The sequence below is a fragment of the Streptopelia decaocto genome (genome assembly GCF_964273445.1).
Source record: "Streptopelia decaocto genome assembly, chromosome: 1".
NCBI classification, from domain to species: domain Eukaryota; kingdom Metazoa; phylum Chordata; class Aves; order Columbiformes; family Columbidae; genus Streptopelia; species Streptopelia decaocto.
The window spans coordinates 189,820,159-189,847,972 of NC_138663.1; the positions used below are offsets into that span (position 1 = coordinate 189,820,159).

Genomic DNA, 27,814 nt, shown 5'->3' on the forward strand with positions numbered 1-27,814 from the left:
GACACCGTTTACAGTAATTTCATGTAAACTATAGTCAAATTCCCTAAAAAATGTTAAATTGATCTCTCAAATAGTAATAACAATTTTTAAAAGGATATGGGAGACAGTCAGGAAATTTGTAGGCAGGATTAAGGAAATGCAGTTTGATTGTGAAACTGTTTTATTATAGTGCATTCATCGTGACCTGGCAGCCAGAAACATCCTTTTATCTGAGAACAATGTCGTGAAGATCTGTGATTTTGGCCTCGCAAGAGATATTTATAAAAATCCTGATTATGTGAGAAAAGGAGATGTAAGTCAAGATGCTGTTTATTTACCCAAATATTTATAACGTATCATTTCAAACTGTCCACCAAAATGTTCTGAAGACATTCACATTTCCTGAACTTAAAAGAGCTTGAAAGCTGTCACAGTTTTTATGAGAAGATGCATTGTGGGTCTGGAAAGCGTTTCTATCCTCCAGCATACGGCTTGGATATGCTAGCTGTTTCACAGCTCTGCCCTGTTAGTACTTTACATGTTTTTTAGACATTTGTTTCTTGGCTGGCTCTGCAGCTTAACCAACTCAGCAACTTCCTTCACGGAAGCCGTTCCCTCTGAAACAAGGTGCATGTCCCCTGGTGCACCCAGGCCAGAGCCAAGCGCTGCTCGTGGTGACTCCAGCAGCTGAGCTGGACTCACCACCTCCAGCACCTACTCTTTTAATTTTACTTTTTCTGCAAATAGCAGGCAGAAAGCCCCCTACCAGGCCTGCATGAAGGTTGGGTCAGCAAATTGTGCCTGCACCCACTGGTGCCATGGGAATTTGGTGTGGGCATTGGGGTCACACAGAATCCTTCTGCAGGTCTTGCCCACCTGCCAGCTATTGCCCCATCTGTAGCTTTCAAGACTTGCAGCACTACATGTAGCTGTGAAGTAGAGTCACCATCCCTGGAAGTGTTCAAAAGGCATTTAGACGAGGTTCAGGGACACGGTTTAGTGCTACAGTTGGGTTATGGTTGGACTCAATGATCCTGAGGATCTCTTCCAACCAAAATGATTCTACGATTCTAAGTGTTATTTGCCTCACTTGGGTACTGCTCAGGTAGCACTAACAGGCTGCAATTAGGGGGCTTCAAAGGTTGCTGACACACTCCTGCAGTTCAGGCTCTGAAAAATTCCCTGAGAACATCTCTAACACCATCACAGAATGATTTGTGCTTGGATGTAGGGATTTCTCCAATGTCTCTAGGATCCTGGCAAGAGACCTCTGTTCTTGCATATCCCCACAAAGACCAGGCTTGGTCACCATGGTCACAGTTTTCCAGACTCTGGTGTTTTGTGCCACACGTATTTTAAAAACAGCCTTTTACTCTGAGAATTTGTTAAGAAAGTGTCTGAATGAGTGTGGGTTTATCTTGACTGCCTGTAAGGAAATCCCACAGGTTCCTGTTTGAATGGTAATTATTTACCTAACAATATATAGTTGATTCGTCTATGATTAAATTCTTTTAGGCTTTGAAAATAATAATCAAGTTTGTCCCTTCTACTCCAGGCTCGACTTCCTCTCAAGTGGATGGCTCCAGAATCCATATTTGATAAAATCTACAATACAAAAAGCGATGTGTGGTCCTACGGGGTCTTGCTGTGGGAGATATTTTCCTTGGGTACGTTAACTCTGCACACCAGGAGCTGACTCAGCAGCGCGGACATCAGCCTGGGGAAAAACATCCATCACCCTCAATGAGCTTTTGCTGGGCCTTCCATAAGGAAAGACCTAAATCAGGCAGAGGTGGGGGGTGTGGGGGTAGGGGAGAGAACTGTGTGTATAACACCCCTGTGAACCAGAAATTTTGGTGCTTTTAACGGCACTGAAAACTGTCTTGCCAGGCTGAAAGTCTTATTGGACAGCATAGCTATCTGAGAACTTCCCCGCCTATTTCTGCCATGGGCAGAACTTCGAGCTTCCCTCTTTCCCCTGCAGAAACCCTCGGCAGAGATGCAAGGCCGCACAGCCAGAGCGGTTGCAGGGCTTCGTCTGACCTGTGGGGCAAACCAAGAAAATTGGGCAAATTTTTAAGTGTTTTTATTAAATGTGAGATCACATGGAGATGTGGGCCTGGGTCAGCAGCTGCCAGGGACTGAGGTAATGCCTCCTGTGCCACTGATATCATTCAAGACACTGATTGACATGGGCTGGGTGTTCCTCCAAAAGCTTCTTACTTCTGTTGTGGGAGCAAGGGAGCTGAACACACATGGAGGTCTTTGCATGTCTCAGACTGCCACCCCCATTTCCAGCCTGAGACTAGACGGTCACCCCAGCCCAGGAGGGACCCAGCACCCCCCTTCACCCAGACTGCTGGACACAGCAGGCGACCAAGCATCTGCACAGATGCCGCAGGATGAACTAGAGCATGCAATCTGAAATTAAAACCCAGTGAAGCTTTTTTTTTTCCTCCTTTCTTTCACGTGGAAAAGGCAGGATACAAGATGCACACTGAGCAGGAACAACAATGACCGTCAGAATAGAAGAATCTTAATTGGGTTCGCCACAGAGGCTGACAAAAGAGGCAAACAGCAGAGGAAACAATACTATACAATTCTCAGGACAATCAATCATTTATTAGTTTAAATACGTGTTGCTGGTCAGCCTGCCAACTCTTGTGATTTTATGGTCAGCCTTATAATACCTACTATTTTTTTCTTAAAGCCCCAGCTCCTTGACCCTGGTGACTGTCTGACTCTCAGACAGCTCTTTTGTTTTTTCTTTCATTTTCCCTTTTCCTGATGTTTTTCTTATCTACAGAAAGAAGACGAACAGCACAATCAGGCTGAACCTTAAAACAACAGAAACTAGAGAAATAATACAAATGTACAATGATCTGATTTAAAACCATGCTTTTATTATTTTCAATGTGATTTTGAGCATTTGGGGTTTGCTAATACTTTGCTTACTAGAATTTGTGGTGGGCCAAACCACAGAGAGATCAGACTTGGTTGTTCTTGAGGGATTCTTTTCAAGTCAAATTCATGTTTGGTTTTGGTATTCAGGCCAGGCAAACACCACGGATAGTGCCAGGTTTCATCCTAGCCCCGGCTCCAAGGACCAGGGCTTAAAGCAGTGTCAGCAGCAGCTCCCTGCCTGCAGCAGCTGGGGGGGCCAGGCCCCCAGGTGGGGGCCGTCCCCAGGCTCCCAGCTCTGCAAGCAGAAGTTGCACACCCTGAGTGTTTGGCAGGGATGCATCGGGCCAAGGCTAGGTCACAGGTGCCCAACTCAAAGCATGTATGACCCTGTTCTCCCAATGTCATCCCCAGGCGCCTCTCCTTACCCTGGAGTCCAAATAGACGAGGATTTCTGCAGCAGACTAAAGGAAGGCACAAGAATGCGAGCCCCGGAGCAAGCGACCGAGGAGATGTAAGATGCCTTTCTACGCTTGCCTTGTGTACCGCTGCCCTCCTGGGTTACCTTGCAGATGATGAATGAGTATCCCCAAAAGTACCTCATGCCAACATAAGGAAAAACAACTCAGTGCTGCCTTGTATCTGCTTGTTGTTGTCAGCATCTTCTTGTGTCCTCCCCCATGCTTGGCCGCCTGGCACTCCCATGGAGTAAGAGATAGTGAAGAGGGACCACTAGGGCTGGGCCCAAGGAGACCTGAGAGAGCAGCCTAGAGGAGGGAGGTCATTCATCCCTCTCCAGGTTTAATATTTACCAAAGTGCACACAGATAAGTGCTGGAGGAATGCGATATTATTAACGTCGTCTTGACTTAGGAAGCGACAGGGGAGGCTTCCTCACAAACACTCAGGCGAGGAGTGTCCACCCTTTCCTGGAGACAGTGTCTGACGGTAGAGGAAGGTGACAGGGACCTGCAGCCCCCCTGTCTGTGTCGCCTACAGGGTTTGTCTAAGCCCCTCCACCATGACATTGGCTGTGGCTCCCCGGTCCCCTGCCTTCAGGTGCAGCCTCCAGCTGCCACTGCATGGCCAACACCTTTTTGAAGGTCCCGAGGGAGGGAGTCCAAGTGAAACCCTGAGCTTGCAGCCCCTCTGCCCTGGCAGCAGGACAGAGCACTCTGCTGGGGGAGGCACCTGCAGCACACCCAACACGCACCCCGGGGCTCAGATCAGTCAGGAGCAGGAATATGTCAGGGTATTTTTCCTCTGGAGGAAAAATCAAGTACATGTAGGTGTCTTTGGTGCCTTTTCGAGTGCTACATCATGGCTTTAAATAGCAACACTTACCAAAAAGTAGTTTTGGAAGAAGAGAAAGGATGTGAGCCAGCCATGGCTATGTGGCAGTATTACCCATTGGCTCGTTTTATTATCCTAGTGACAGTAGATAAGAGCTTTTTTTTTTTTCTTCTTCCACGTATTTTATTGCAGGAAGGAAAGCTCAACTCAACCAATACAAGGAAGTGACACATTCATATAAGTCATCTTAGGATGCCTTAACTTAAACATTGTCACTCAATAGATGTTTAATACAAAGGTTTAATGCTTAATTAGGAATAAAAAAAGAAAGTATGACTAGTTGGCTAAATTATTATTTTGATGTGGTTTTCCTGATGTCTTGCGGGAAGAAGGTTATTTGCTTTTTTTTGTTGAAAGTTTATTCTTTTAGTAAGACGTCTTGGTGGTGTTGGAGAGCATCCTTGTAAAGTCAGGTGGGCTTGGCATTTAACTCTATTGGTGACAAGCTGTAGGGGACTGGGTTGCCTTGAATCCAGCTGATCTGTAACCCCACCACGTGCTCTTTTTGCTTTTGCCCTCACAGCTACCAAATCATGCTGGACTGCTGGCGAAGCAATCCTAATGACAGACCAAGGTTCTCCGAGCTGGTGAAAAAGCTGGGTGACCTGCTGCAAGCAAAGGTTCAGCAGGTACCAATGTCATGACTGTGTGCTGTCAGCAAGGCAGGCGTGACTGGTCACACAGTCCCAGGAATAACACTTGGATTTCTTATGTGTTTAGGAAGGCAAAGACTACATACCCCTCAATAGTATATTTACAACAGAAAGTGGGTTTCCATCTGCATCCAATCCTTTGTGCAAAGAAAATTTTCCTGTTACAAGCTCAAGCTGTGGAAGCACTGAAAATGTCAGGTGAGAGAAACAATATCAGGACCAAGTTCATTTGTTGTGTGTTGTAGCTTGCTGCATAGCCTGGTTTGGACCTGGGTGGGAGAAAACATCCAGAGACACCCCACACAGTCTGAGTGTCCCACCAGCCACCAGGCCACCACCATCAGGATCCCACTGGACTGGGATGGCCCATTAAAGCGTCTCTGCCCAGGGAGTCCATCAGGTCACCAAGCTCAGGCACTGTGACAGAGGCAGCTGTGTGCGTACCAGGGCTGGGGAGGGAGGTTTGGGTGGGGTCTGGTTAGGAAGTCCCTTTGGTGTAAACTACCTCGGTGACAGTTAGGCAACTGCTTAAAGAAACAGAAATACCCAGGGCTTCCTGCTTACGCACTCCACACTCTCATCAAAAATTGTCCTGCTTTTTTTTGTTGAATAGATATATAAACACTTTCAAAATAAAACCACCCCAGCGCATAAAGACATTTGAAGAGCTTCCCATCAAGGAAACACGTGTATTTAATGTAAGTGACTCTTAAGCCAAATGGTACACCATTTATCTCTTTTTATTTGTGTGACAGACTTATATAAGGAGAATCAAGAAAGGGTTCTACTGATTTGTCAGCTCTACTGATACAAGGTGCAAAATTAGCTGTGCTTGCAGGATGCTGTTATCCCATGTCCTACGAACTGGGGACAGTAGATCCTTGCTGACTACGCAAACACACCTTCCCTGATAAGCAATGGCCAGTGGCAGTAGATCTGATAGGTACAGCTGCCGGGGTCCCATCTGAGTCCCACCACTGTGGAAGAGCCACTTAAAATCCCTTAGATTTGTGTTTTTGTCAGAATACTAGTGCGCAAATGAGAATTGTGGGACACATTTCCATCAGAGGTTCCTGGCAGGAACAAGTCCGGTTATCAGTCAGATAGAGCTCCGTGAGCATGAACAACAAAAATGATGCTGAAAAGCTGACCGAAGAGTAATTGAGCCCATTTTAAAACTAACTTTCTACAGTTAACACCTAATAGACTCATGTCTCTCTTTTTTCTTCAAGGATTACCAAGCAGACAGTGGGATGGTGCTGGCTCCAGAAGAACTGAAACGCTTCACCTGGACAGGCAGCAAGCAGAAACGGACACTTTTTGGGTCTGTATTTTATGTTTCCTTCTTCTCCTTCACGTTTTAGAGGGCAAAGGAGTATTCAAGGTCCTCGTGCTATATCAGGCCTAGTGAAAGTGGCTGAGGTCTCCTTGGTCCCTGCAAACACTTGCTGAAGCGTGTCCTGCTCAGCTGAGTCAGCAATCAGCTCCCACACCTCACCCTCCATGTGCCTTTGAGCAAACGAATAACCCTCATCCCTTTTGATGCGTATCACCAATATGATTTATTAGCATGCTACCGATCAACCTGAGCCTCAACTGCACGCTGAGTGCCAGAAGGGACTAAGCTGGGGCAGAGGTAAGTAACTGTAGGAAACAAGCCCTTGGCAAGGGCGAGGAGGAACATGTGGCTATGAAGGATTTGCAGTCATTTCTGCAAGTCCCCAAGGGCACTGCAGCTGGGACAAGGCTCCCCGTGCTTGTTTTTGCCCTTCTTTTCCATGACTCAGCTAAGCACGGCCCATTTAACACCCATGGGCTCAGGATGCTAAAGTGGCAACTTTACAATAGATGGATGTGAGAGCTTCACTTCTCTTCCTGCCTTTAAGCACTTTAATATACTGGCCACCTTCCTCCACCTAATTCCTGACAGCTGCCCAAGCAGGGAACTAGGGCTGCCCTAAGAAATGCATTGCACTGACACAAACTCTCTGTAAATGGGAAATGTTTATTTTCTCAATGCCGGCGGTGTCTCAGTTCCCAGACGCTGCGAAGCTGGCGGTGTCTGTGGCTGGTTTTGGCTCGCTGCTCTCAGCCAGCCCAGGGACTGCCCAGACCCAACCCAACGTTCATCTTACGCTGGCAAGAGGTCAAGGCCATCCCGCCATCCTGCCTGAGCCGAACTTGTCAGCAACTTGCAGCTGGGCAGGCTGGGAGGTGTAGTATTGTGTTCATGAACAATTGGAGTTGGCTGAAATGTGCAGTCAAGGCAGAGAGGTCTTGCTTCAAGAAAAATGCCGGTGACTAAGAGGGCGTTAGTTACAAGCTCAGAAATACGTGTATGAGAGCATGCACGCTCACACAGCCAAAATACACAGTGTGCCGGGCAAACGCGCTGCTGGCGGGAGTCTGCAATGGAGCACTGCTCACGCGTGGCAAAGCTGGGGTGATACAAACCACTCCAAACAAGTGCTGGAAAACCCTTTCTCCTGCCTTGACTGTTCAGAGAAGGGGCTTGTGGGCAATTTTATGGTATTTTGATGTTACTGAGGTAATTTTTCATACTCTCTTTTGAGGACCCAGGTGTTACAGAGCTTGGGATGTGTGTGGATATTACAGGGTTCCAAAGGATGCAATGTTTCCTAGAAGTGGTTTAACCCATTTTTAATTTGTGTAAATGTGACATTTCTGAAGGCTGCTGTCAGCTGCAGAGACAACATGGCAACCTCCCCAAATGAAATGTATGAAATGCCTTTTTCTTTGCATGGTAGAGAATACGTGGAGTGTGCCCCAAGCACCCCTCCAGAACTGCTTTAAGGAGCATTTTCAGCTGCAAAAGGAAAAGGAATGCTTGGATGGGGGAAAAAAATTGAACTCAACAGTGGCTGCTAGAACATTAATCCTCATAGAAACAGAGCAGTTGGCTGAGAAGGTACAAGGTCAACTGGCCTGTAAGCTAAACTTCTTAGCTAAGCATCCTTTACTTAGGCTAAGTTGGAACAGTAAATAAATACCCCTGAATGTTGCACGGAACACTGAACAAGGTGGAGCCTGGAGGGGTTTGACACATGGAAGCTGATCTAACCAGATGCGTAGTCCTGCTTCTTCCCTTCTGTCTCAAGCATCCTGCTCTGCAGTCCTACCCCCTCTCTTGTGCTGACATTTCTGCTTGGCTTGCCTTGCAGAGAGCTGGTTCAGGTCGCTGGATTATCAGAAGAACAGCCCCAGAATAGCTTCTGAGTGAGCAGCAGCAGCTCACCATCAGTACAGCTGGTGCCAGCACCAGGCTGAGGCAGGGGTCACCCTCCTCTGAGCAGCAGCTTATAGCTAGATCACCTTCACTGTAACACCTCACTGCTTCCGCAGCACTTACCTTCATGCTGTAAACCTCAACACCACGGTTCAGGACACAGATGCAGAAAAACGCACTTGCAGGTCCTGCGCTGAGGGTACTGCAGGGCCATGCCCTGTCCTCTCCCCACTCGCCAGCAGGCTGGGGCAGGTTGGCTGTGCTCACCGCAGGGACACCCCAAGCCCTGCCTTTCCCTGGGACCCCGCATTTCGCTGCTGCCCAGAAGAGAACGACTGCGCTCAGCATGGTTTTTTTTCTCAATTCAAAGCATGTGAAATCGCATGCAAGCCCACACGGTGGGGTGATGCTCTCAGAGCAGCAAAAGGGTGTGTGTGCACCCTGGAGCGCAGCATCATTGGATTCAGGCTTGGTGGTGTGGGGTGGAAGGACCCAAATCTGGTGCATCCTGCCTGTCCCCAAAAGTGCACCCAGGGTTTGTTTCAGAGTAAACTCATCAGTTGACTCCAGGAGGGTGCCAGTACATGCACTGGTCCTTACTCAGTGTGATCAACCCCAGAGGAAGGAGCCAGGTTACCTGAGAGTGCAGGGGCACCCCACCGAGCCAGCAGAGTCCCCTCTCCTCAGGCACCTACTGCTGTGGAGGGAAAGGCGCCAACATGCAAAGCTCACCCTTGGTTTTGCTATAGGAAACAAACATCAGCCCATACCTTGGTGAGCCCCTGAGGCCCAGGTGGTGGCCAGGAGTGTAAAAACAGAAGTGGTTGCTACACGTCTTGGACTTGCTATTGCCATTGAGATGAAAATAAGTCATACTCTGAACAGCATAGAGGTAAGTCTTCCCTAATGTAAGGCCTCAGGTAACAAGATCCCAATAGAAAGGTCTGGGGGCAGAGAAAGGACCACCTTCTGAGCTCTGCTCCTTTGCAAGTGGAAAGGATCCCAACTGCAACTCTCTTGTAGCTTTTCAGGATTGGTGAAAAAGCCCAACCCAAGTAAGCCAAAATCCTCGGGCCGGAGCAAATCCCTGAGTCAAAGCAAATTGCTAAGCCAGAAAAACAGCTGCGAACTCCACCGCTTGTGTGCTGGAACAAGCATCTCAAGAGCCACAGCCAATCTCTAACCTCACTCTGTTCTTCAGTCTGTCAGGAAAGCAGCAGCCACTTCCTCCAACAAATGATCCCAATTAAAAACCAACAGGACAGTTGCTCATTTACATTTCTAGAGTGCAAATGAGATAGTCCACAGCTAGAGAAGCCTTTATTGACTGTAAGCTTGGTCTCAAAATAAAGCCTGACTATGGATCCCAGAACCCCAGGGGCTCCCTCAAAGGTCTCCATGGGAGGGTATGTCCAGGTACAGCACTGCATTCAGGGTAAAATTAATAGATGCAGCTCTACTGTTGTAGTTTTATTAATTGAAGTAGAAGCCAAATCTAGCTCACAAGAAAATTCTCAGGATGCAAAAGCCTGATGACGAATGAAAGGATCAAAGCATGATGATTTTAAGTCTCATAACTTCACATGCACACTACACTTTTGCCAGTCCACTGCTCCCCAGGACTTACAATGTAAACCACAGAAGTGTTTCTCTTTAAACTCTTCACAAAAATTCTGTATTAGTCACAGACCCATTGAGTCTGTGACTAACCTTGTCATATAGTTGCAGGATTTATCCCAAGGCAATTACTCGTCCATCTGCCGATAGATGCAATATAAAAATATGGGATGCACCTGCAATCCTCATCATGAGGGCTCCTCCTCATGAACTCCATCCATCTCAAACAAATGTAGATGTAGGGCCTTCTTGGGAGGACCCTCCAGTTTCCTAGAGCAGGACAGAAAACAGGGACCATACTCCTTAAAAAGCACACAGGCTCATGAGTTAAAATTTCAAGAAACTGTGAAATCTAAGAGAAAACTGTTAATTCTCCATTTCTTAATCAGGAAAGGCTCTGTGCTACCAGTTCTGTGCTTCACTCAAAAACATAGCAGTGCAAATTAAAATGAAAAGCAAACCCCTGGGCTTCAAAAGCCTCAACAGATGTTCTGACTGTCTCTTCTGGAATTCAGGACTAGGACTGCCAATGTTCCTGACCTTATAAACCCAGAGGAGCAGAGTGTCCATGAACTTATAAAAATACAAAGGAAAGAATCTAATTTTAGGCATCACAGTCGAACATATGTTTACATTAGGATTTCATGTATAATCATGATGTAAATTGTTCTGTCTTGTCCTTCGTCTACAGAAAAATCTTTGGCATCTAAGTTCAATGGTGTGAAAATTCTCTTTGCCTCAAATTTCTTCATTATTGAAAAAGCCTTTTTAAGCACTATGCTCTCTGAATACAGGTGAGAAAGTGCTGCAAGGTGATCAGTGTCTTAAACAGTGGCTTAGCTGAGAAGACATTAAACCCCTCTTGTAAAGGGCACCTTATAAAAGCCAGTCTACAAGATAATCAGTCCTTTGTGGGACAGGAAAACTCTAATTCAAACCAGTTTATGTCTGCTGCTGAGAGAAGCCAAAGAGAGGAGGTACGCAGACCTTGTGCCCTTCTTCACAAACATCAGGCATTTATTTTAAAAAGTCATCCCCGCATTAGGCTTTGGGAACACGTACATTCATAGCTTTCTGCTTTTGCCCAGAGGCTTGAGATCTTTCATTATTTCACTCCTCCTGCTAAAAAAACCCAGTTCCCTTAGAAAGAACATTTAAATGTGGGGACCCTACGGGCATCCCCAGCCCAGCATCAGCACAGATGTCAGATACTCCACACTGCTTTGCCCTGCCATGAAGTTTCACTCCCTAGCACAGGCCACAAATGAGTAATAGAGCTTAGACTGAGTGATCAAATATCCCCTGTAAGCACCAAGACACTTTAAAACAACAGCAGCACTTTAACGGAGATGTTCACTCACAGCATCTCTGTTCATAAGGGGCTTCAAGAGAGACACAGGAGAGCTTTCAGTCCTCCGTTCCGCTCTCCCATTGAGCAATCCCATCTGCATCAATGCCGTTCCCATCAACTGAGAATAAACAAAGCTGCTTCTTGTGATGTGGCTTTGCTCAGGTCATTAAAACAAATGCCCGTACACATTAAATATGCTAACAGTGACACTCCTCTGTTACAGCGTGAAAGGTGCCAGCAGGAGCAAGGAGTCGGTGCTTTCTGGAATAACCAAGCCAAGAAGCTTTTGCAGTTTCAGTTGTGATCAGCTCAGTGACTCCAAGCGAAGATACACGTATGGTAACACGGTGCTGGAGAAAATGAAAGTGTGTCATTCGCCCCCTCCAGACTACAACTCCGTGGTGCTTTATTCTCAGCCGCCCGTTTAAGCACTTCTAGGCCAAGATTTAAACATGTGTTTAATACAAAAAGGTTCTTCTGAAACACTGTCAGTTTAAAAACTTTAACCCAAATAATTTTAATTATCCTAAAATTGAGAAAGATATCATTGGCTTAATCTCAATTATCTGCTTTTCTACAGACTGCAACAAGCATATACAAACTATAGCAAAATACTAATGCTTAGGCCTTGACTTTCCCAATGTTGAACACCAACAGCTGCCACCAAAATTGCCCAGTGCTTCTGAAAACCTGGATGGTCATCATTGCAGAGAAAACCTGGTTGCTGTTTGGTCCCTGGTGGTAGGATGGTATTTCATACTGTGGTCACTCAGCCTCTGCTCAGCCCTGGTGTTGTGGTTTGGAGAGGCAGCTGGGAGCCTTTGGGAACCCTGCTACTGGGGCCTGGGTAGTGTTGGAAAACACAGGATTCTTCAAGATGAGGGAAACTAGAAACAGATCATGCCTTACAGTTTTTAGTGAGAATTCTACTTTGAAAAACTTGAGGGAAGGCTGACACCCCGAGGAAGCAGGATTAGCTAGCTGGGGATGGGGCATTACATGGCTCTCTCTGCTCTGGATGGCAAGCACGGTAAGGTGTCTTGTGAGGCAAGAATTTCAAATGTGTGTTGCAAAACACAATTGGCAAGGACAGAGGAGAACTAAGATCAGAGCCAGGGCTGCAACAACAGGGAATACAGATCAGTTCGGCTTGGACAAGCCTGCTGAAATCAAGTAAATGTTCTTGATGTCTTGCACTTTGTCAGTATGCCAACACAGACACTGGAACCAAACCACAAGCTAGATATGTTAAAGCCAAGCTCTGTCCACAAAACCTCGTGGACCTTCTAACACTGCACTGATTATATTTTATTTATGGGAATCTGTCTGAAAAGACAGTATGGCTACTAAGCTGCATATACTTTAATGAATTGATCACTAGAGAGTTTTAAGAGATTAGTTAGAAATGACAAGACAATCTCCTTTGAAAGTTAGGGCAGCTTTTCCACGAAGACTGTCAATTTTCCAGGTTAGTTATCAGTATATATGTACAGGAATAAAAATGTATCATTCATTTGCAACAGACTTTTGTATGAATGAAAGGCTATGAGTGTTTGTTTGAGAAGCATACGGATGCACCATCCCCTTTCACTTTTGAATGCAATATAAAAATGAGAGTTGGCCATTTAACACAGTAGCGCTGTTGTCTTCAAAATAAAAAACCACTGCCCAATGTCAGCTCCTTTTGGTCCACTATAAATATATATTAACTCAAATGCTACATATAATATGGTTTTGACCTCTTAAAACTCAGCTTCAGAGCTGTGACTTTAATCCACTAACAGACTTGAAGGCAAATGACCTTTTGTGTATTTACAAACAAAAATGTTCTTGGACATTCAAGTACAAGAAATACGTACCACTACTTATAAGCTATGTATCAATTCTAGATCTTCCTGGCCAAGAGACCATCAGTTTTCAGTATTTATTGCACTGTCTCTTGCTGATAAAGTATATTTGATCTTGATCAAAACAAAAGAAAATTTAAAGAACTGTTATCTCCAATTGAGCAAAGATAGTTATGGGATGACGCATCTCAAAGGAAATATTTGCACAGTGTAAATATATAAATATGCTTTTTGTGCATAAATATTTAAGAAAACTGGACTACATAGATTACTTTTATATCAACCCCCTAAATTTCTTTGGATGTGGATAACTCCTATTTTGTCTTGCATTTTCTGTCTTCATATAATGTATTTGACTGCTAAATTCATATAATAAAGTTTGCTTTTGAAAGAACCCACAGAGTTCTGCCAAATGAATTAATAATCCAATATAAGAGACTGCTACAGCAGGTGATTCAGCATTGGGCAGCATTAACATCTGGCAAACAATCCATCCCATGGGCCAGTTTTGTGAGCAAAGGAGAATATGGAATATTTGCATGGAAGGCACATTTTGCACACAGCAAAGCAGGTATGGTGAGGGACACTTGTACTGCTCCCTGTGTGAGCGACATCCTCTAGATTCAGCATATCAAAGAAGTGTTTATTGCTGTCTAAAAGCAAAAATTCAATTCTCTCTCTGGGAGAGACAGGGTTTCAGGCTGGGGGAAGACAGAGCAGCCCATTGACAAATATCCATTCAACTGCCCCCATGCCCAGTTACTTCCGCAGTTAAAATCATAGAATTGTTTTGGTTGGAAAAGACCTTTCATCCATCACATCCAACCATTAATGTAACACTGCTGAGTCCACCACTAAACCACGTCCCTAGGAACCTCATCTATGTGTCTTTTAAACACCTCCAACGTTCCCTGGGCAGCCTGTTCCAACACCTGACAACCCTTTCCGTGAAGACGTTTTTCCAAATATCCAATCTAAACCTCCCCTGGTGCAACTTGAGGCCATTCCCTCTTGTCCTATCACTTGTTACTTGGAAAAAGAAACCAACACCCACCTCACTACAATCTCCTTCCAGGTAGCTGTAGACAGTGATAAGGTCTCCCATCAGCCTCCTTTTCTCCAGGTTAAACAGCCCCAGTTCCCCCAGCTGCCCCTCATCAGACTCATGCTCCATGCCCCTCACCAGCTTAATCACCCTCCTCTGCACTCCCTCTAGCACCTCAATGTCTTTCTTGCAGTGAGGGGCCCAAAACCGAACACAGGATTCGAGGTGCGACCTCACCAGTGCCGAGTACAGTGGCACTATCACTTCCCCGGTCCTGCTGGCCACACTGTTCCTGATACAAGCCAGGATGCTGTTGGCCTTTTTGACAACCTGGGCATGCTGCTGGCTCATGTTCAGCCACTGTCAACCACCAAACCCCAGGTCCTTTTCTGCCAGGCAGCTTTCAGCCACTCTTCCCCAAGCCTGTAGCGCTGCCTGGGGTTGCTGTGACTCAGCTGCAGGACCCAGCACTTGGCCTCGTTGAATCTCACACAATTTGCCTCAGCCCAACAACCCAGCCAGTCCAGATCCCTCTATGTGGCCATTCTCCCCTCCAGCAGATCAACAATCCCACCCAACTTGGTGTCATCTGCAAATTTACTGTAGCTGCACTCAATCCCCACATCCAGATCATTGATAAAGAGATTAAACAGAAATGGCCCCAATATCGAGCCCCGAGGAACACCACTCACAGTGAGTCACCAACTGGACTTGACTCTGTTTACCACAACTCTTTGGGCCCAGCCATCCAACCAGTTCTTTACCCCATCCAAGCCATGAGCAGCCAAGGTCTGGTACAGATAAAAGGACAGCAAACAGGGCTAAAGTGTCCTCAACACCACTTTGCTTGTTAAGACAAATCACTGGCTTGTGCAGCCTGGAGGAGACTGAGGGGAGACCACATCATGGTCTACAGCTTCCTCACAAGGGGAGGAGGGGGGGCAGGCGCTGAATGCTTCTCTCTGGTGACCAATGACAGAACCTGAGGGAATGGCAGGAAGATGTGCCAGGGAGGTTTAGGCTGGACATTAGGAAAAGGTTCTTCACCCAGAGGGTGGTGGAGCACTGGAACAGGCTCCCCAGGGAGGTGTCACAGCCTGACAGTATTCAAGAACAGACTGGACAACACCCTCAGACACATGGAGTGAATTTTGGGGCTGTCCTCTGCAGGGACAGGAATTGGACTCCATGATCCTTGTGGGTTCCTTCAAACTCAGGGCATTCTATGATTCTATGAGCAAAGCCTGTTCTGAACCAACTGTGACATGAGTTAGCAGCTTAGGCCTGATAGATGCTTTCTCTAGAGAACCTCCACATCCCACCCCATCCATCAGAAGCTGGGCATGCTGCCTCCAGAGACCTTCAGTTGAGTGCTCTCTGCTATACAGTATTTTATTAACTGAGGGGACCTCCAAGCCGCACTGCGGTAAACTACACACAAGTGCTGGAAGGCAGCAGAGATGAAACTTTCCCTGGGGAGACAGGAGGTAATGGGATCACCTAGTGCCACAGGGGTTGTGTAGCTGTTGTTGCACATTGCTAATAAGGAAATTGGATACAAGATAAGTGCATCAATCATTGCAGCTTATATAATAACATTTCTAAAACACTGCAATGTAAGGGATAATGATTTAACTTTAAATGTACACAGGGAGTATTAACAGTTTCACAGATATTGCACAAAATCAATCTCACATTACATAAGCATGGTCAGGATTGGATGGGTATAGAAGACTTACCCCACCAGTAAACCATCTCCCCTTTGTTGGTTAACACCACAAAAATAATTCTGGGGAAGGAAGCTGTCATGGCTCCACATGCAAATTCTCAGAGAAATTTAGGTACTTTTTTATTGGGCAAAAAGCTCAAACAAAGTAAGGGTACTCAAACAGAGTTTTCAAAATTAGGGCTTGTCTAGCAAAGCAGACCTGATTGAACAGAAGTAGATGGGACTCGAGAGTTAGGGAAATGTGTACTTGTAGGACTCTAGTCAAGAATATCTATCCGATTTTGGATATCTGATATATTGTAAGTGGCAAGCATGAAACGCACTTTGTGACTCATGATTGTTTAAACTCTGCCTTGCAGACAGAAATACAACAGAAAGAAACAACTCCAGCAAAGCTGAAAAGCCCTGTATCCAACTTCAGAACTTCACATTGTCAAAATAAGGCCATGTTATTTCTGGTATTCTTTATTAAAAATACTGCTGTACACATGAAGAATGAAAACAGGATTAAAGATGAGTAACACATTGGGATCATGACATTAGAACTTAACATACTGGTGCTTTTTAGGGGAAGCAGTTGACACCTGAATTACTGAAACAAGGGAAATCAAAAATACATAGGTACCCTCAACAAAATATTTACAATATAGTAAATACAGCAACAGAATTTAAAACAGGTACAAAAATTAATATTACTAACATCAGATGATTTCAAAGGTTGTCCCTTCTGTGCTTTTAGCTGTAAAAACTAGGAAGGTCAGAATTAAATTTCCCATCTGGGAGGGCACATCCTGGTGGCTCTTCTTTTCAAATACAGACACACAATTCTTCCTATGAATGGATCAAACTACAACTTTAGGACAACCTTCTAAATGGAATTAAAACGGGGTAGAAGGGCTCTCCCCAAAAAAACACCTAAGCTGAGCTTCAGACTGTTCAAATCATTCCCAAATACGGACCAAATGAAATAAATAAAAACAAAGCTCAACTTTTTTATTTTATGTATTTACCTGACACCAAATATTTTCTGGCTGACATATGTATGAAAACTTATTAGCTGTCTACCTTTTTATTTTTAAACCAAGTCCTGAGGTTTCTAGGGGCTGAAGCAAACTGACATTATGCAAATACAGACAAGTTTGCAATTTAGACATGTCTTGCAGAGGGTGGTTTGCTGGTCTAAAAAGGATGAGAATTCAAGCCCTATTTTACCCCTGCCTACACTTCCACAAAATATTGGTCCACAAATTAAATTCTTAAAGGTTCCCAAACCCCACAACTGAACAGATGATCCCCTTTCATTTTCAAAGAAAACAATACTGGAAAAAACCTCAGCCCGCTTATAAATTAAGCATTTCATATTTCTTCTAGAATACAAGTACTTCTTTTTTGTACAAAAGAATTACAATATGATTTGTCAAAAAACATATAAAAGACAGCTGCTCTTCCTCAAATACATGAGCTAATGATAAAAGACTGTTTTGCATGTTCACTTTCCAAAGTTCCTGTTCCTTTTATATTAAAAAGAACATTCTGGCAACTGTTATTGTTTGAATATTAAACATTATGTTCCTTTTAAAATTCATTCGATCAAATGTGACAATAATCGATTTTTAAACTCAACAACTGATGCTACCTAATGTGGATTTAACCACATTTTCTAAAATGTGCAAAGCACGTCCCTAGTCTTCAAAGCTTTCGATGTGAAGAGAGTTGCTTTTTTCTTGATGCAAGTCTCAAGGCAGAGAATCATTTTAAAGCTTATAAAAGTGGACAGAGAAATATTAAAAACTTCTCTGAAAACTACAAATATTGAGAATTATTAAAATTGATGTCAGTAACATCAGTTGCAAGTGCTTAGAGTCTGTCCTGACCTTTTGAGTTTCCACATTTTCTTCATGGTGAGCACCCAGTGCTATTAAAACATTCAGTGCTGGGAAAGGGTAGATACAGTCTTCACTACTGCTTTAAGAAAGGAAATTCCTACATATTTGGCAGTCTTCAGTATCAAAGTGTAGGTGTTTAACTAGAAATCCCATGAATACCCAGGTTTGGAGACAACTGCATGTCCAAATATTAGAAAGGTAATTGAGGAGGAAATTCCAGACTTTCGAGACTGAATTACTTCAGGAATATTCATGTGTTGAGTATTATCAAAAGTAATATTACTTTGGGCTAAGCAGTGACTGCAAAGGCACAGCAGATCATTATCCCTCCAGATTCAGGCTGTAAAACTTGAAAAGCTCTTGATGCCAGACAACTGCTGTGTTTAGTTAATCTTCTTTTAACAGTGTCTTTGTATCTGTATCCAGTGTAGCGTACCATAATAAAGCTGTGGTTCAAAGAACAGAACTTTATACAAAAATTATACTGTAAATAACCTAAAGTAATACACTCCTGAAACTTCAGGCATTTAAACAATTTCTTTAAAAAAAAATCTATTAAAAAAATTGCATAAATGTAAATGCTTCTGACTAGCAGGAAAACATACAAACAGTTTTTAAAAGGCGCTGGTTGTGTTTAGAGCAAGTTTGATATGCTCCTTAAATTATAGATGTTTCCCATTATGCTATTTTTGTCACTTTGCTTAGACAAAGTTCAAATCAAATGACGGGGGACTTTCCTTCTTTGTCAATTCACTGATACTTCACTTGACTGGTTTTAAAAAGTTTTGTCTTCTCACATTTCTTTGAGCTAACAGTGGGTGGCATACAGAGCTTGCATACAACACACTTTTACAAAGGTTACAAACTAAACGGTCATTGATAGAACACAATTTCTATTAAATTATTTACCTGGTCCTTTATGCTATTCTGGGTGCAAATAATATAAAAAATGAATAAATTTTGCTATATCCTCAGTGACAAAAATGTATCCCAGAAATGTCCTTGCAAAGAGTTTCCCTTAAGTATACAATGTGGCAAAACTTCAGAGATCAGAAAAGTCTTAAAAAAATTAAAATTAGTGCATATACAAGTGGAAAAAATAAAAGCAGGAACATCATGCACCTGATGTGTTCCTTAATCTAAAATAAATTCTTCACAGATAAAGCCTCCAATGGCAGCCTTAGCTCTAGGATAAGTGAAACATTCTTCCCTTCAAGTAACAGTGTACCTGACTGAAGTGCAAGCAGCTTTGCTCATCTCCTGTTTGTTTCCCAAATGTGAAATGAGATGACAACAACAATTCAGCTGTAGTGCAATTTGCTATTGGTTAAGTTCCTCAGCAATGTCCTGCATGCTTTCAGCAAATACTACAACTGACCATTTGCGGCTGCAATCAGTTCTTGAAAAGTATTTTCAAAGCAGCGTTTTAAATCGCTGTAAGTTACCACAAGTACACTCTTCTCATCTCTGGAAATGAGGCTTATTTTTTCTGGCACACCAGCATCTAACTGTAACAAGAATGCAAAAGATAAAATAAAAGAAGTGTGAAAGAAATGGCAAAACATTTCCCCAATAACAAAAGCAATCAATTTTTTGGCAAGTACATTGTTGTGGTGCAGTTCAAATCTGCTAACGCCACAGAAAGGAAGGATCCAACTTGCACCACAACAATGTACTTGCCAAAAAATCGAGACATTTTGGTCTTAACCTGATGGACATTCCAGACCTTTGGACTAAGTTACCATTGTTTTCTTCCCTTAACATAAAGCTAATAATCCTGCAATGCTACCTTCCTCTGTCTAGAAAGCCTAGCAAAATTTCTATGTAGCTCCTGATGAACAAAACCACTTTTGACATTACATTTTGCACATAAGATCCACAAGCCTCCATGTAGGTAAATTACTTGCCCACTGTAAAATGAAATAATGGATGGACCAGCCCAAAGTACTCTGAAAACTGGTAGAAATCCAAACCTCACATTTTTGGCAGTACTGGAAACAAACTAGTTCGTAAGCTATATGGTACATTTCATCCCTTACTCAAAATAAAAACCCCCAAACAAGACAAAAAAACCCCACCCACAACAACAAAAAAAACCCCAAAACATCACCATAACAACACACCCCAGATTACCTATTTATTATCCATAAACAAATAGATAACTTGGGGTTAAGGTCTGGTCCACATTTTTTTCTGTTTTGTTCTGACTTCTCAAATTCAATATTAAACACCTGTATGTTACACTATGCACTCCAAATACTAATTTGGAACAGAGGAATATCCTACTATATGTGCTGAAGTCCCTTCCAACACTACATCTTATGTTGTCCTGTTTCCAAGAAATGTTCATCAATGGAGAAATGTCAGACTCCCTTATAATGACTCTGTTTTAGTCAATATATTGATATTTCCAAATACCTGACACTACAAACTTTCTTGTTCCAATACAGAAGGTGGGGAAGAAAAAAGTGGGATATGACATCATTGAGACAAACTTTGGAAATACAACCCCAGCAGGATTCAATGTATTATAACGTTGTACGGAGCAGCAGAAGAAATTTAATTTGTCACTAAGAGGTTCCATTAGTTGCTGTCTGGAGCAACACAGCAAGTTAAAAATTTCTTGTATTTGTCTTTTAAAATCAACTTCTCAACATAACCTTAAAAACTGGAACCTGCTATATTTAAAGTTCCTTTGTGAATCACTTCAGAAAGACAACAGCAAGTCAATTAGCTTTTAATTCTTGCAAAGTAGAATAAACCCACCAGTCTCTTCCAACATCCATTACAAAATATTATCATGATCAGGGTGTTTGTGAAATATTGTCTACTATTTCCATTAGCATCATACAAGAAATCAGTGAATTAATTAATGTAGGATATGGAAGATCTGTATTAAGAAAACCACACAGCTACCTAGAAACATCAATATTTATGGCTTTCTCTCCTCCTGTGAAGGCATAAATCAATACCTCAGCTGAAAACATCCCCAAAACGTCACACTGGAAAAAAGATATTTTTTTAAAATAGAGCAATTTTCATTCAAAATTAATGATTTTGAAGGGTAGCAGGAGAGCCCAAATAACCACTTCTACTAGTGCACACAGCGGTTTCAGAAGTATTTTTCGGAGTGTATTTCCAAAGTAAGCTACATAAACTTCACATTTTTTGTGTGTGCTGAGCCCACAACCACAGAAGAGAAGAGCCTCTGTTTAAAAACGTAAGCCATGAACATTTATAGAACAAGGCATTCTTTGACACCATCTCTTACCTGACCTACGAATTCAGGACTGTCCCCTCTTGCTACAGTACTGTACGGGTCACTGCTTTCAAATCATGATGGCATTTCACTGCCTATTTGAATATCAACATGCTTTCTTTTTGATTTAGCCTCAATCCCTTTAATGTCCTTTTTAAAGTGATTACAGACACCAACCAGAAAGATAAAAAGGAGGTTAAAGAAATGCACAGTAGTGGTCTAACAGGAGGTCAAAAGCCCAAACTATTTAGAAGAAGATATAACTGTAGTTAAGTCAGTTGTTACATGTCAAAAGATCCGAATATATTCATTTTCTTCTGGAAGAGAAAGCTGGCTATCCTAATCCTAGAAAGAAAATACTAGCCACTGAAACTGCATACTGTCAGTGTCTGCATCACCGTTCTCTACAGAGTGAGTGGAACAGTGAGTGGAATGACCAAGCAGCTTAAAAAAAAAAGCAAGAAATAGCATCTTAGTCTCCTATGAATTAAGTTTAGCAAAACAACATAAAGTAAGTTGAAAGCTGATCTGTTAAAAAAATAAAAATCACCAAGTACTTTTTTTATTTATGGAACAAGACAAGTTCTACAACTACTGAAGATCTTGTGGTCTCTCACACATCTCCCACTATTAATCAAGGGAGCACTCGGCTAAAATTTTGCTAATGGTGCAGCTCTTGGAAAACTGCAAATAGCTTTGTTAAATTAGCCTTGGAAAACAAAGGGCTGGAGAGGCTATGGAAGTTATCGGAAGTAGACTCAACATTAAGTCACAGAAATTTTCTAGCACTGTTCTAGAAGGTAAGGATTTTGCACAAATTTCTATTGCAGTTTCGCTCCTGTCTCCTACTCCGTTCAGCAGAGTTTAGGAATGGATCCTCTTGCCTTATAACCATCCTCTGTGATAACCTCCCCCAGTTAAAGGGGTTTTATGGATCCTTTATGCTGTGTTGAAAGACCAGAGTAGCATAAAGGGACCAGCATTGCTTATCCACAGTATCCAATGCATTCTAGCATGAAAAGTTATTGTATCTCATGCTACATTACTGAATTCTAAGTTTTAATACTAATACACTAAGTTTATTTAAAATATCCATAAGTGTTTGAGTATTAGCTAAGTGGATACATTGTTTTCATCCAAAACAGAGGGAAAATAACCAGTTAAATCAACAGAATTAACCTGCCAACGCTAACTTGCTTTGAAGTAGAATATTATTTTAAAGAAAGTTAACCCAAACAAATTTTTAGAAGCTAACCCAAGTACAGTGTACCTTGTTAAGACATGAGATAATGTGACTGAGGTCAATCCAAGGAGTACCCGCTTCTGTCACCTGATGGAAAAGGTGATCTCGAAAGAGCTTTAGTAAATACCTGTCTCCAGTTTCTGACCACGTTGGGTCCTTCTGAAACCTGGTGTAAGACAAAGGTTCATATTAAAGCTCAGAAAGTTAATAAAAATCAAAATCCACAGATATACATGACTCTTCAATGTAAACTGAGCAGTCTTACTGCTCTGCTAAGCTACCTGTTACAATTTGCAATTAAACAGCAGTCTCCCCTCTGCCACAAACAGAAGATAAGATATCCAGAGTTTCTCAGCTGCTGAAGTACCTGAGGCTGGTGCCTAACAGAGGCCCACAGAAAAGTAACAGAAGCAAGTTACCTTCAACAAGTTTAACATGTAAATGGTAGAAACCAGCATTGCAAACACAACTCCAAGTCTATTCAAATAGGATGGAAAACAGATCATGAACACTTCATTTCTATGTAGTAGTTCATTAAAAAAAAAAATCTAGGTTAAAACCAATATTTACATTGTTTGCTACAGTTAAAGCAAACTATGCATGTCCTCAAAAACTACTGTCACTCGCAAGAGACTGCTAAGAGAAACTCTACTAAAAAAACTGAGGCAACTTTGGCACATCTACTTGCAGTCTTCTCCTTTATTTAAAATTTTGGTCAAAGTTGCTTATCTTAATTTCTGAAGGCTTCTTAAATACCCATTTCTTCAAGAGCAAACATAGGGAAATTGTTTAGCTTAAATTTATGAGAGAAGAAACTTTGCATTGCAAACTGGGCTTTACATCATCTACACCATGAAAACAAGGATTTCTTACTCTGGCCTCTCATTGATTGTTCCCAATTTTGCTAGAAGCCTAAACAGCCTTCCATTTTGCACCTCCTAGAAAACAAGGAAAAGGTTATTAAACTTCTGAAATACAAAACTAAGATACTTATTTGCCAAAGATCTACAGTAGTAAACACTATTAATTACAATGATTTATTTATTGTAAGAAGACGGTAATCTTTTCAGAAAGATATCAAATGCATTATATAGTGTATCAGTAGCCCAATGCTCATTTTAGCACTTCATATTCAAATTATAATGTGGAAATTTAACAGCTAACACCACCTTGCTGCCCCAGCAGGAACTGGATCAGGCAATCTATTTTTTTGTGGAAACATAAGTCTAGTCTCTTGCCAACCTATACCTACAGGTATGATAAAATAAGTTAAACTAGAAGAATATGGTAATATATTTACACACAGCTATCAACACCTATAGTATAATACCTTATTTCAGCTGAAGATGAGAAGGAACAAAATCGACCAGATTTTTCAGAAATGCTTTGTAAGCCATTATTAATAAACATTTACCAACAATAACAGACCAACATTCAAATTACAATTGATTCCAAACTTAATTTTGAAACAAGCTTTTAAAAAAAAAAACCTAGAATTTAAGTCTTAGCATAAATTCTGAGTCCATTAATGACAAAACAATGAGAATAAGCTCACACAAAACACAGAAAATTAGAATTACACACACGCTCAGAATACATGCAATTAAAATTGATTTCATATGTTTTTTCTCATCACTTAGGACACAGTAAAAAGAGTTACATCCTAGCTTACATTAGGCTGTGGATTAATCTTTTGTTTAAGTAAAAGCTGCACAAAGTTGGCAGGGAAAAGGTTCTCTCCTGATATTATTCATATTCTCCAACATTATTCGTGCTAAGCTGCATCTCATTCCATGAACGATCATATTGATTTCAAATTAATTCAGTCTGGAGTAGATTAGTGTGCACAGTAAAGTAGGTCAAGGTGATGATAGCTTGACCTCAGACAACCTATGGGTTGTAAGACTTCTATTACCAGTCTAAAAAACACACAGCAGAACAGCTTGTACCACAACTCATAGAATCATAGAATAGTTTGAGTTGGAAGGGATCTTCAAAGCTCATTGAGTCCAACACCCCTGCCATGAGCAGGGACATCTTCAACTAGATCAGGTTGCTCAGAGCCCCCTCCAGCCTGGCCTTGAATGTCTCCAGGGATGGGGCACCTACCACCTCTCTGGGCAACCTGTTCCAGTGTTTCAGCATCCTCATTGTAAAAAAATTCTTCCTCATGTCTAGCCAAAATCTCCCCTCCTTTAGTTTAAAACCATTACCCCTTGTCCTATCGCAACAGGCCTTGCTAAAATGTCTGTCCTGATCTTAGAGGCCCCTTTTAAGTACCAAAAGGCCACAATAAAGTATTCTCTTCTCTAGGCTGAACAACCCCAACTCTCTCAGCCTGTTCTCATAGGAGAGCTGTTCCAGTCCTCTGATCATTTCTGTGGCTTCTCTGGCCCCTCTCCAACTGGTCCATGTCTTTCCTGTACTGAGGGCTCCAGAGCTCAATAAGACTCCAGGTGGGGTCTCACCAGAGGGGCAGAATCACCTCCCTCAACTTGCTGGCCACACTCCTTTTGATGCAGCCCAGGGTATGACTGGCTTTCTGGGCTGTAAGTGCACATAAACTAATTCTAGCTACACTTACAGACTGACAGGGAAGACTTACCTTGTCCAGTTAGCAGAGATGAATACAACCTGCAAATAATATTTTGGAATGCAGCCAAATACACAAATGCCAAACCCACATCTGTATGAATGCCACTGCCCTGCAGATTCCCAGTCAATGGTGACAGAGCTGAGCAACAGCAGTGGCACTAACTCTCCAGGTATTCTCTCTGCAGGCTTGTCAGCCTGTAAGGCAGGGAGTTCTTCTACAGAGAGGATTAGAGGACCTGAAAAACTCAGGCTTTGCATGCTTGAATGGTGTGACATGCAGATGATGAGAATATTAAGGTGAGGAAGGAAAGGGACAGAACAAAGGGGTCACCGTTGTGTGAAACGTAAGGGTTATGGAAGTAACAACATATTCATGGCTTCAAGAAAAAGTTACTAACTACATACAAACCACTTCCAGCTTCCGAATCCTTGAGGTGCAGATAACTGTGTGCTTGAATATGAGGAAAAAAATATAATACATGCTAGTCTTGTACTAAGCACCCCCTAAGCATCTGCTTTGAGGCAATAATGAAGAGAAGGTACCAGGCGAGACTTAAGGGATAGCTCTGATGTTACAGAGGATGTAGTACTACAAACAAGTTAGTATGACAGCTAATTAGCAGCTGCTATTTATCACTGCCAGGCAAACAGCTATTGTCAAACTGGGGGCTATGCAACAACTTGGATTTGTAGTGGCTCTGCTCATCTGCCAGTGATAAGCAACTGCTGTAAACACCTGACTGAAAATGTGGAGTGCTTAATGCTGATTATCAGAAAATCTCCATCTTTGTTATAGGAAAAGATCCACCCACTGAAATTTGTGCAGTCACACTGAGTCACTTTAACATGAAATGATCTTAAACATCTTCAGAGCACGAGTAGTGACCGAATGTGACAGAAATAGTGAGCACCCATTATCTACACCTTTGCATCCAAAGTAGAAATGGACTTGCTCTTCCACAGCTCTTTACTTCTGATAGATTTCAAGATCTTTCATTAAGGAGGGAAAACAGTTATCATACAAGCCAATGGTGGAGAAGTTAAGAGAATCAGTTCACAAGAATCCAAACCATCAGTCTACTGCCTTTTAAAATAAAAATTGTCAATGAGGGCATGTAAACGAAAGGAGTCCAGGACTTGATTAATTCCTTAAAAACATAATATCCTATCTTACACATATAGGCAGCAACATGGAAGCTTTCTGTAATGTATCTGTCTTGTTAGAAAATCATGTGGTCAGTGGCTTCTGAACAGCAGACACTCTTTTCCTGTTGAACAAATACACGTTAACGTGGGACAAAATACATATTTCCGTTGTAGCTAGCACTTGATACCTTGACTGAACTTGACACTCTAACCAGACCCCCACAGCAGGAGGGGAACACTTCAGGGAAACTGAGGATGGCAGCCTTGACCTCCATGACCTAGCATTCATTTGGAAAGGAAAACATGTAAGTGAAGGGATACCGGAACCCAAACGTTTCCAAAAATTTAAAGGTAACATTTTTTGCTGTATAACCTCTAATACAAACTAGATGATATAGCATGCAGTGACATTGTTATTTACTCACAATACCACTTTTAAACCATTCTATAAAGAACATCTTTTTCAACACCACTGGTTGGACATGAATATGGTACTTCAGTCAAAGCCCAGCTGAAGACATACTAAAGCCTGTGGTTATTGGAGCTTTTGGACTTATAACACCTTGAAGCTCAGAGTTCTCAAGTTTGCAGGCAGATTACTTAGGCTGATAAACAAAACAGAAAAAAGAAAAACAAAGCAAAACAATAAACAGTAGAAAACAGTCCCTCTTAAGGTACCACTGTAGGAACACTGACTACAGGACTCCCAGTAGGAATTACTGAATTATTTACCTTTGCAAGGTCTTCCTCTATAACATCATTTCGCATCTGAGCAGCATCCAACTGAGTGTAGAATCGTGCACCAATCATAGGCATGATATCATTTACGCTGCGAAGCCTGTTTTGGTCAGTCAGCAAATATCTGCCAAGATATTCCCACCACCCAAAAGATTACTTAAACATGCTGCAAATGCCAGTGCTCTTCCTATTATGATTTTATAACTGTTTGACCCTGATGTCTATTTAATACACAAAAGTGACAATCACAGCATTTCTGAAAATATATATTAACAGAGAAAACATGTTAACTTATATACACCCAGTCAATTATTTATACAAGATGGGAGTGCACTTTCATGGAAACACATAGTTCACCCACTCAAACAGCAAGAACGTACTCAGAGAAGACAGAAGACTCCAAGACTCAGTTTGTCGCATAACTGTTTTTCAAATAAGGGAGCGGACAGAGATTTCTAATTTTCTTCTTAGGCTAGTATAGTCACCATTCCTCCTCTTAAGAGCAATAATACACAGACAAGAAAAACTAGCACTCAACCCTTTGGTCAAAAAAGCAATGTGCCTATTTCCCAACACACTCTGAACTGTGAGATAAGACTACCACATCACTACTTAGGTAATAGGGAAAAAAGCCCAGTATTGAAGACAAATTGAAATGCTTGTTTGTTTTGCTTAAGCTGGAAATTAAATTCTTATCAGTAGCTTTAACTGCAGTTAGTAAAGAAAGCACATTGATTTGATTAGATATATCATAAAAATACACATTATACAAATTCATTCTAAATTATAATGTTTAACAATTGAAATATATATATATATAAATATATAATGTTTAACATTGAAAAGGCATGCAGACAACTCTGTGTCAGTAGTTATATCTAATCTTATTTGCTTCTGAAAATATTATGACACTTTCATTTGTATGTTTAAAAAAGTAATAGTTTCCTTTAATTTTTTTTTTTTAAACGAAAAAAAACCCCAACTAACATGTGTAGTAGCAAACTTACAAAATCAGATTCTTCAGATCAGAGGAATAGTTGATTGTCACCAGTTCCATTGCTTTCTGCAAATTCTCTCTCTGAATTCCTGATAAAGAATTGCAAGCCAAAGCCAATACAACTTTCCCCAGGGAGATCAGATCTGCTTGCTAACAAGGAAAACACACAGATAAGATTTTTAGTATAGATAAATATTACCTAGGGTACTAGATGGCATTTAAAAAAAGA

General features: G+C 42.0%; 2 protein-coding genes across 10 annotated transcripts in view; one reads left to right on the forward strand and one right to left on the reverse strand.

Annotated features, from left to right (window-relative positions):
* FLT1 (fms related receptor tyrosine kinase 1) overlaps window positions 1-14,600 on the forward strand; it is a 118,135-nt gene extending 103,535 nt beyond the window's left edge. For both annotated transcript variants that reach the window (XM_082043209.1, XM_082043210.1), the window contains 8 exons: window positions 170-292; window positions 1,535-1,646; window positions 3,295-3,394; window positions 4,756-4,861; window positions 4,953-5,083; window positions 5,499-5,583; window positions 6,118-6,209; window positions 11,324-14,600. In XM_082043209.1, coding sequence (XP_081899335.1) covers window positions 170-292; window positions 1,535-1,646; window positions 3,295-3,394; window positions 4,756-4,861; window positions 4,953-5,083; window positions 5,499-5,583; window positions 6,118-6,209; window positions 11,324-11,528 — 954 coding nt within the window. In that variant the 3' untranslated portion in view covers window positions 11,529-14,600. The remainder of the gene's footprint in view (window positions 1-169; window positions 293-1,534; window positions 1,647-3,294; window positions 3,395-4,755; window positions 4,862-4,952; window positions 5,084-5,498; window positions 5,584-6,117; window positions 6,210-11,323) is intronic.
* The window catches only part of PAN3 (poly(A) specific ribonuclease subunit PAN3), a 103,251-nt gene that overhangs the window by 3,909 nt on the left and 71,528 nt on the right, over window positions 1-27,814 (reverse strand). For 5 of the 8 annotated variants that reach the window (XM_082043218.1, XM_082043214.1, XM_082043217.1 and 2 more), the window contains 5 exons: window positions 27,596-27,735; window positions 26,583-26,712; window positions 22,983-23,047; window positions 22,137-22,275; window positions 16,171-19,115 (listed from right to left, as the gene is read on the reverse strand). In XM_082043218.1, the coding sequence (XP_081899344.1) occupies window positions 18,975-19,115; window positions 22,137-22,275; window positions 22,983-23,047; window positions 26,583-26,712; window positions 27,596-27,735 (615 nt within the window). In that variant the 3' untranslated portion in view covers window positions 16,171-18,974. Of the gene's footprint in view, window positions 1-16,170; window positions 19,116-22,136; window positions 22,276-22,982; window positions 23,048-26,582; window positions 26,713-27,595; window positions 27,736-27,814 lie in introns of those variants that run through there. The other 3 variants (XM_082043213.1, XM_082043216.1, XM_082043215.1) reach the window with 2 other exon arrangements.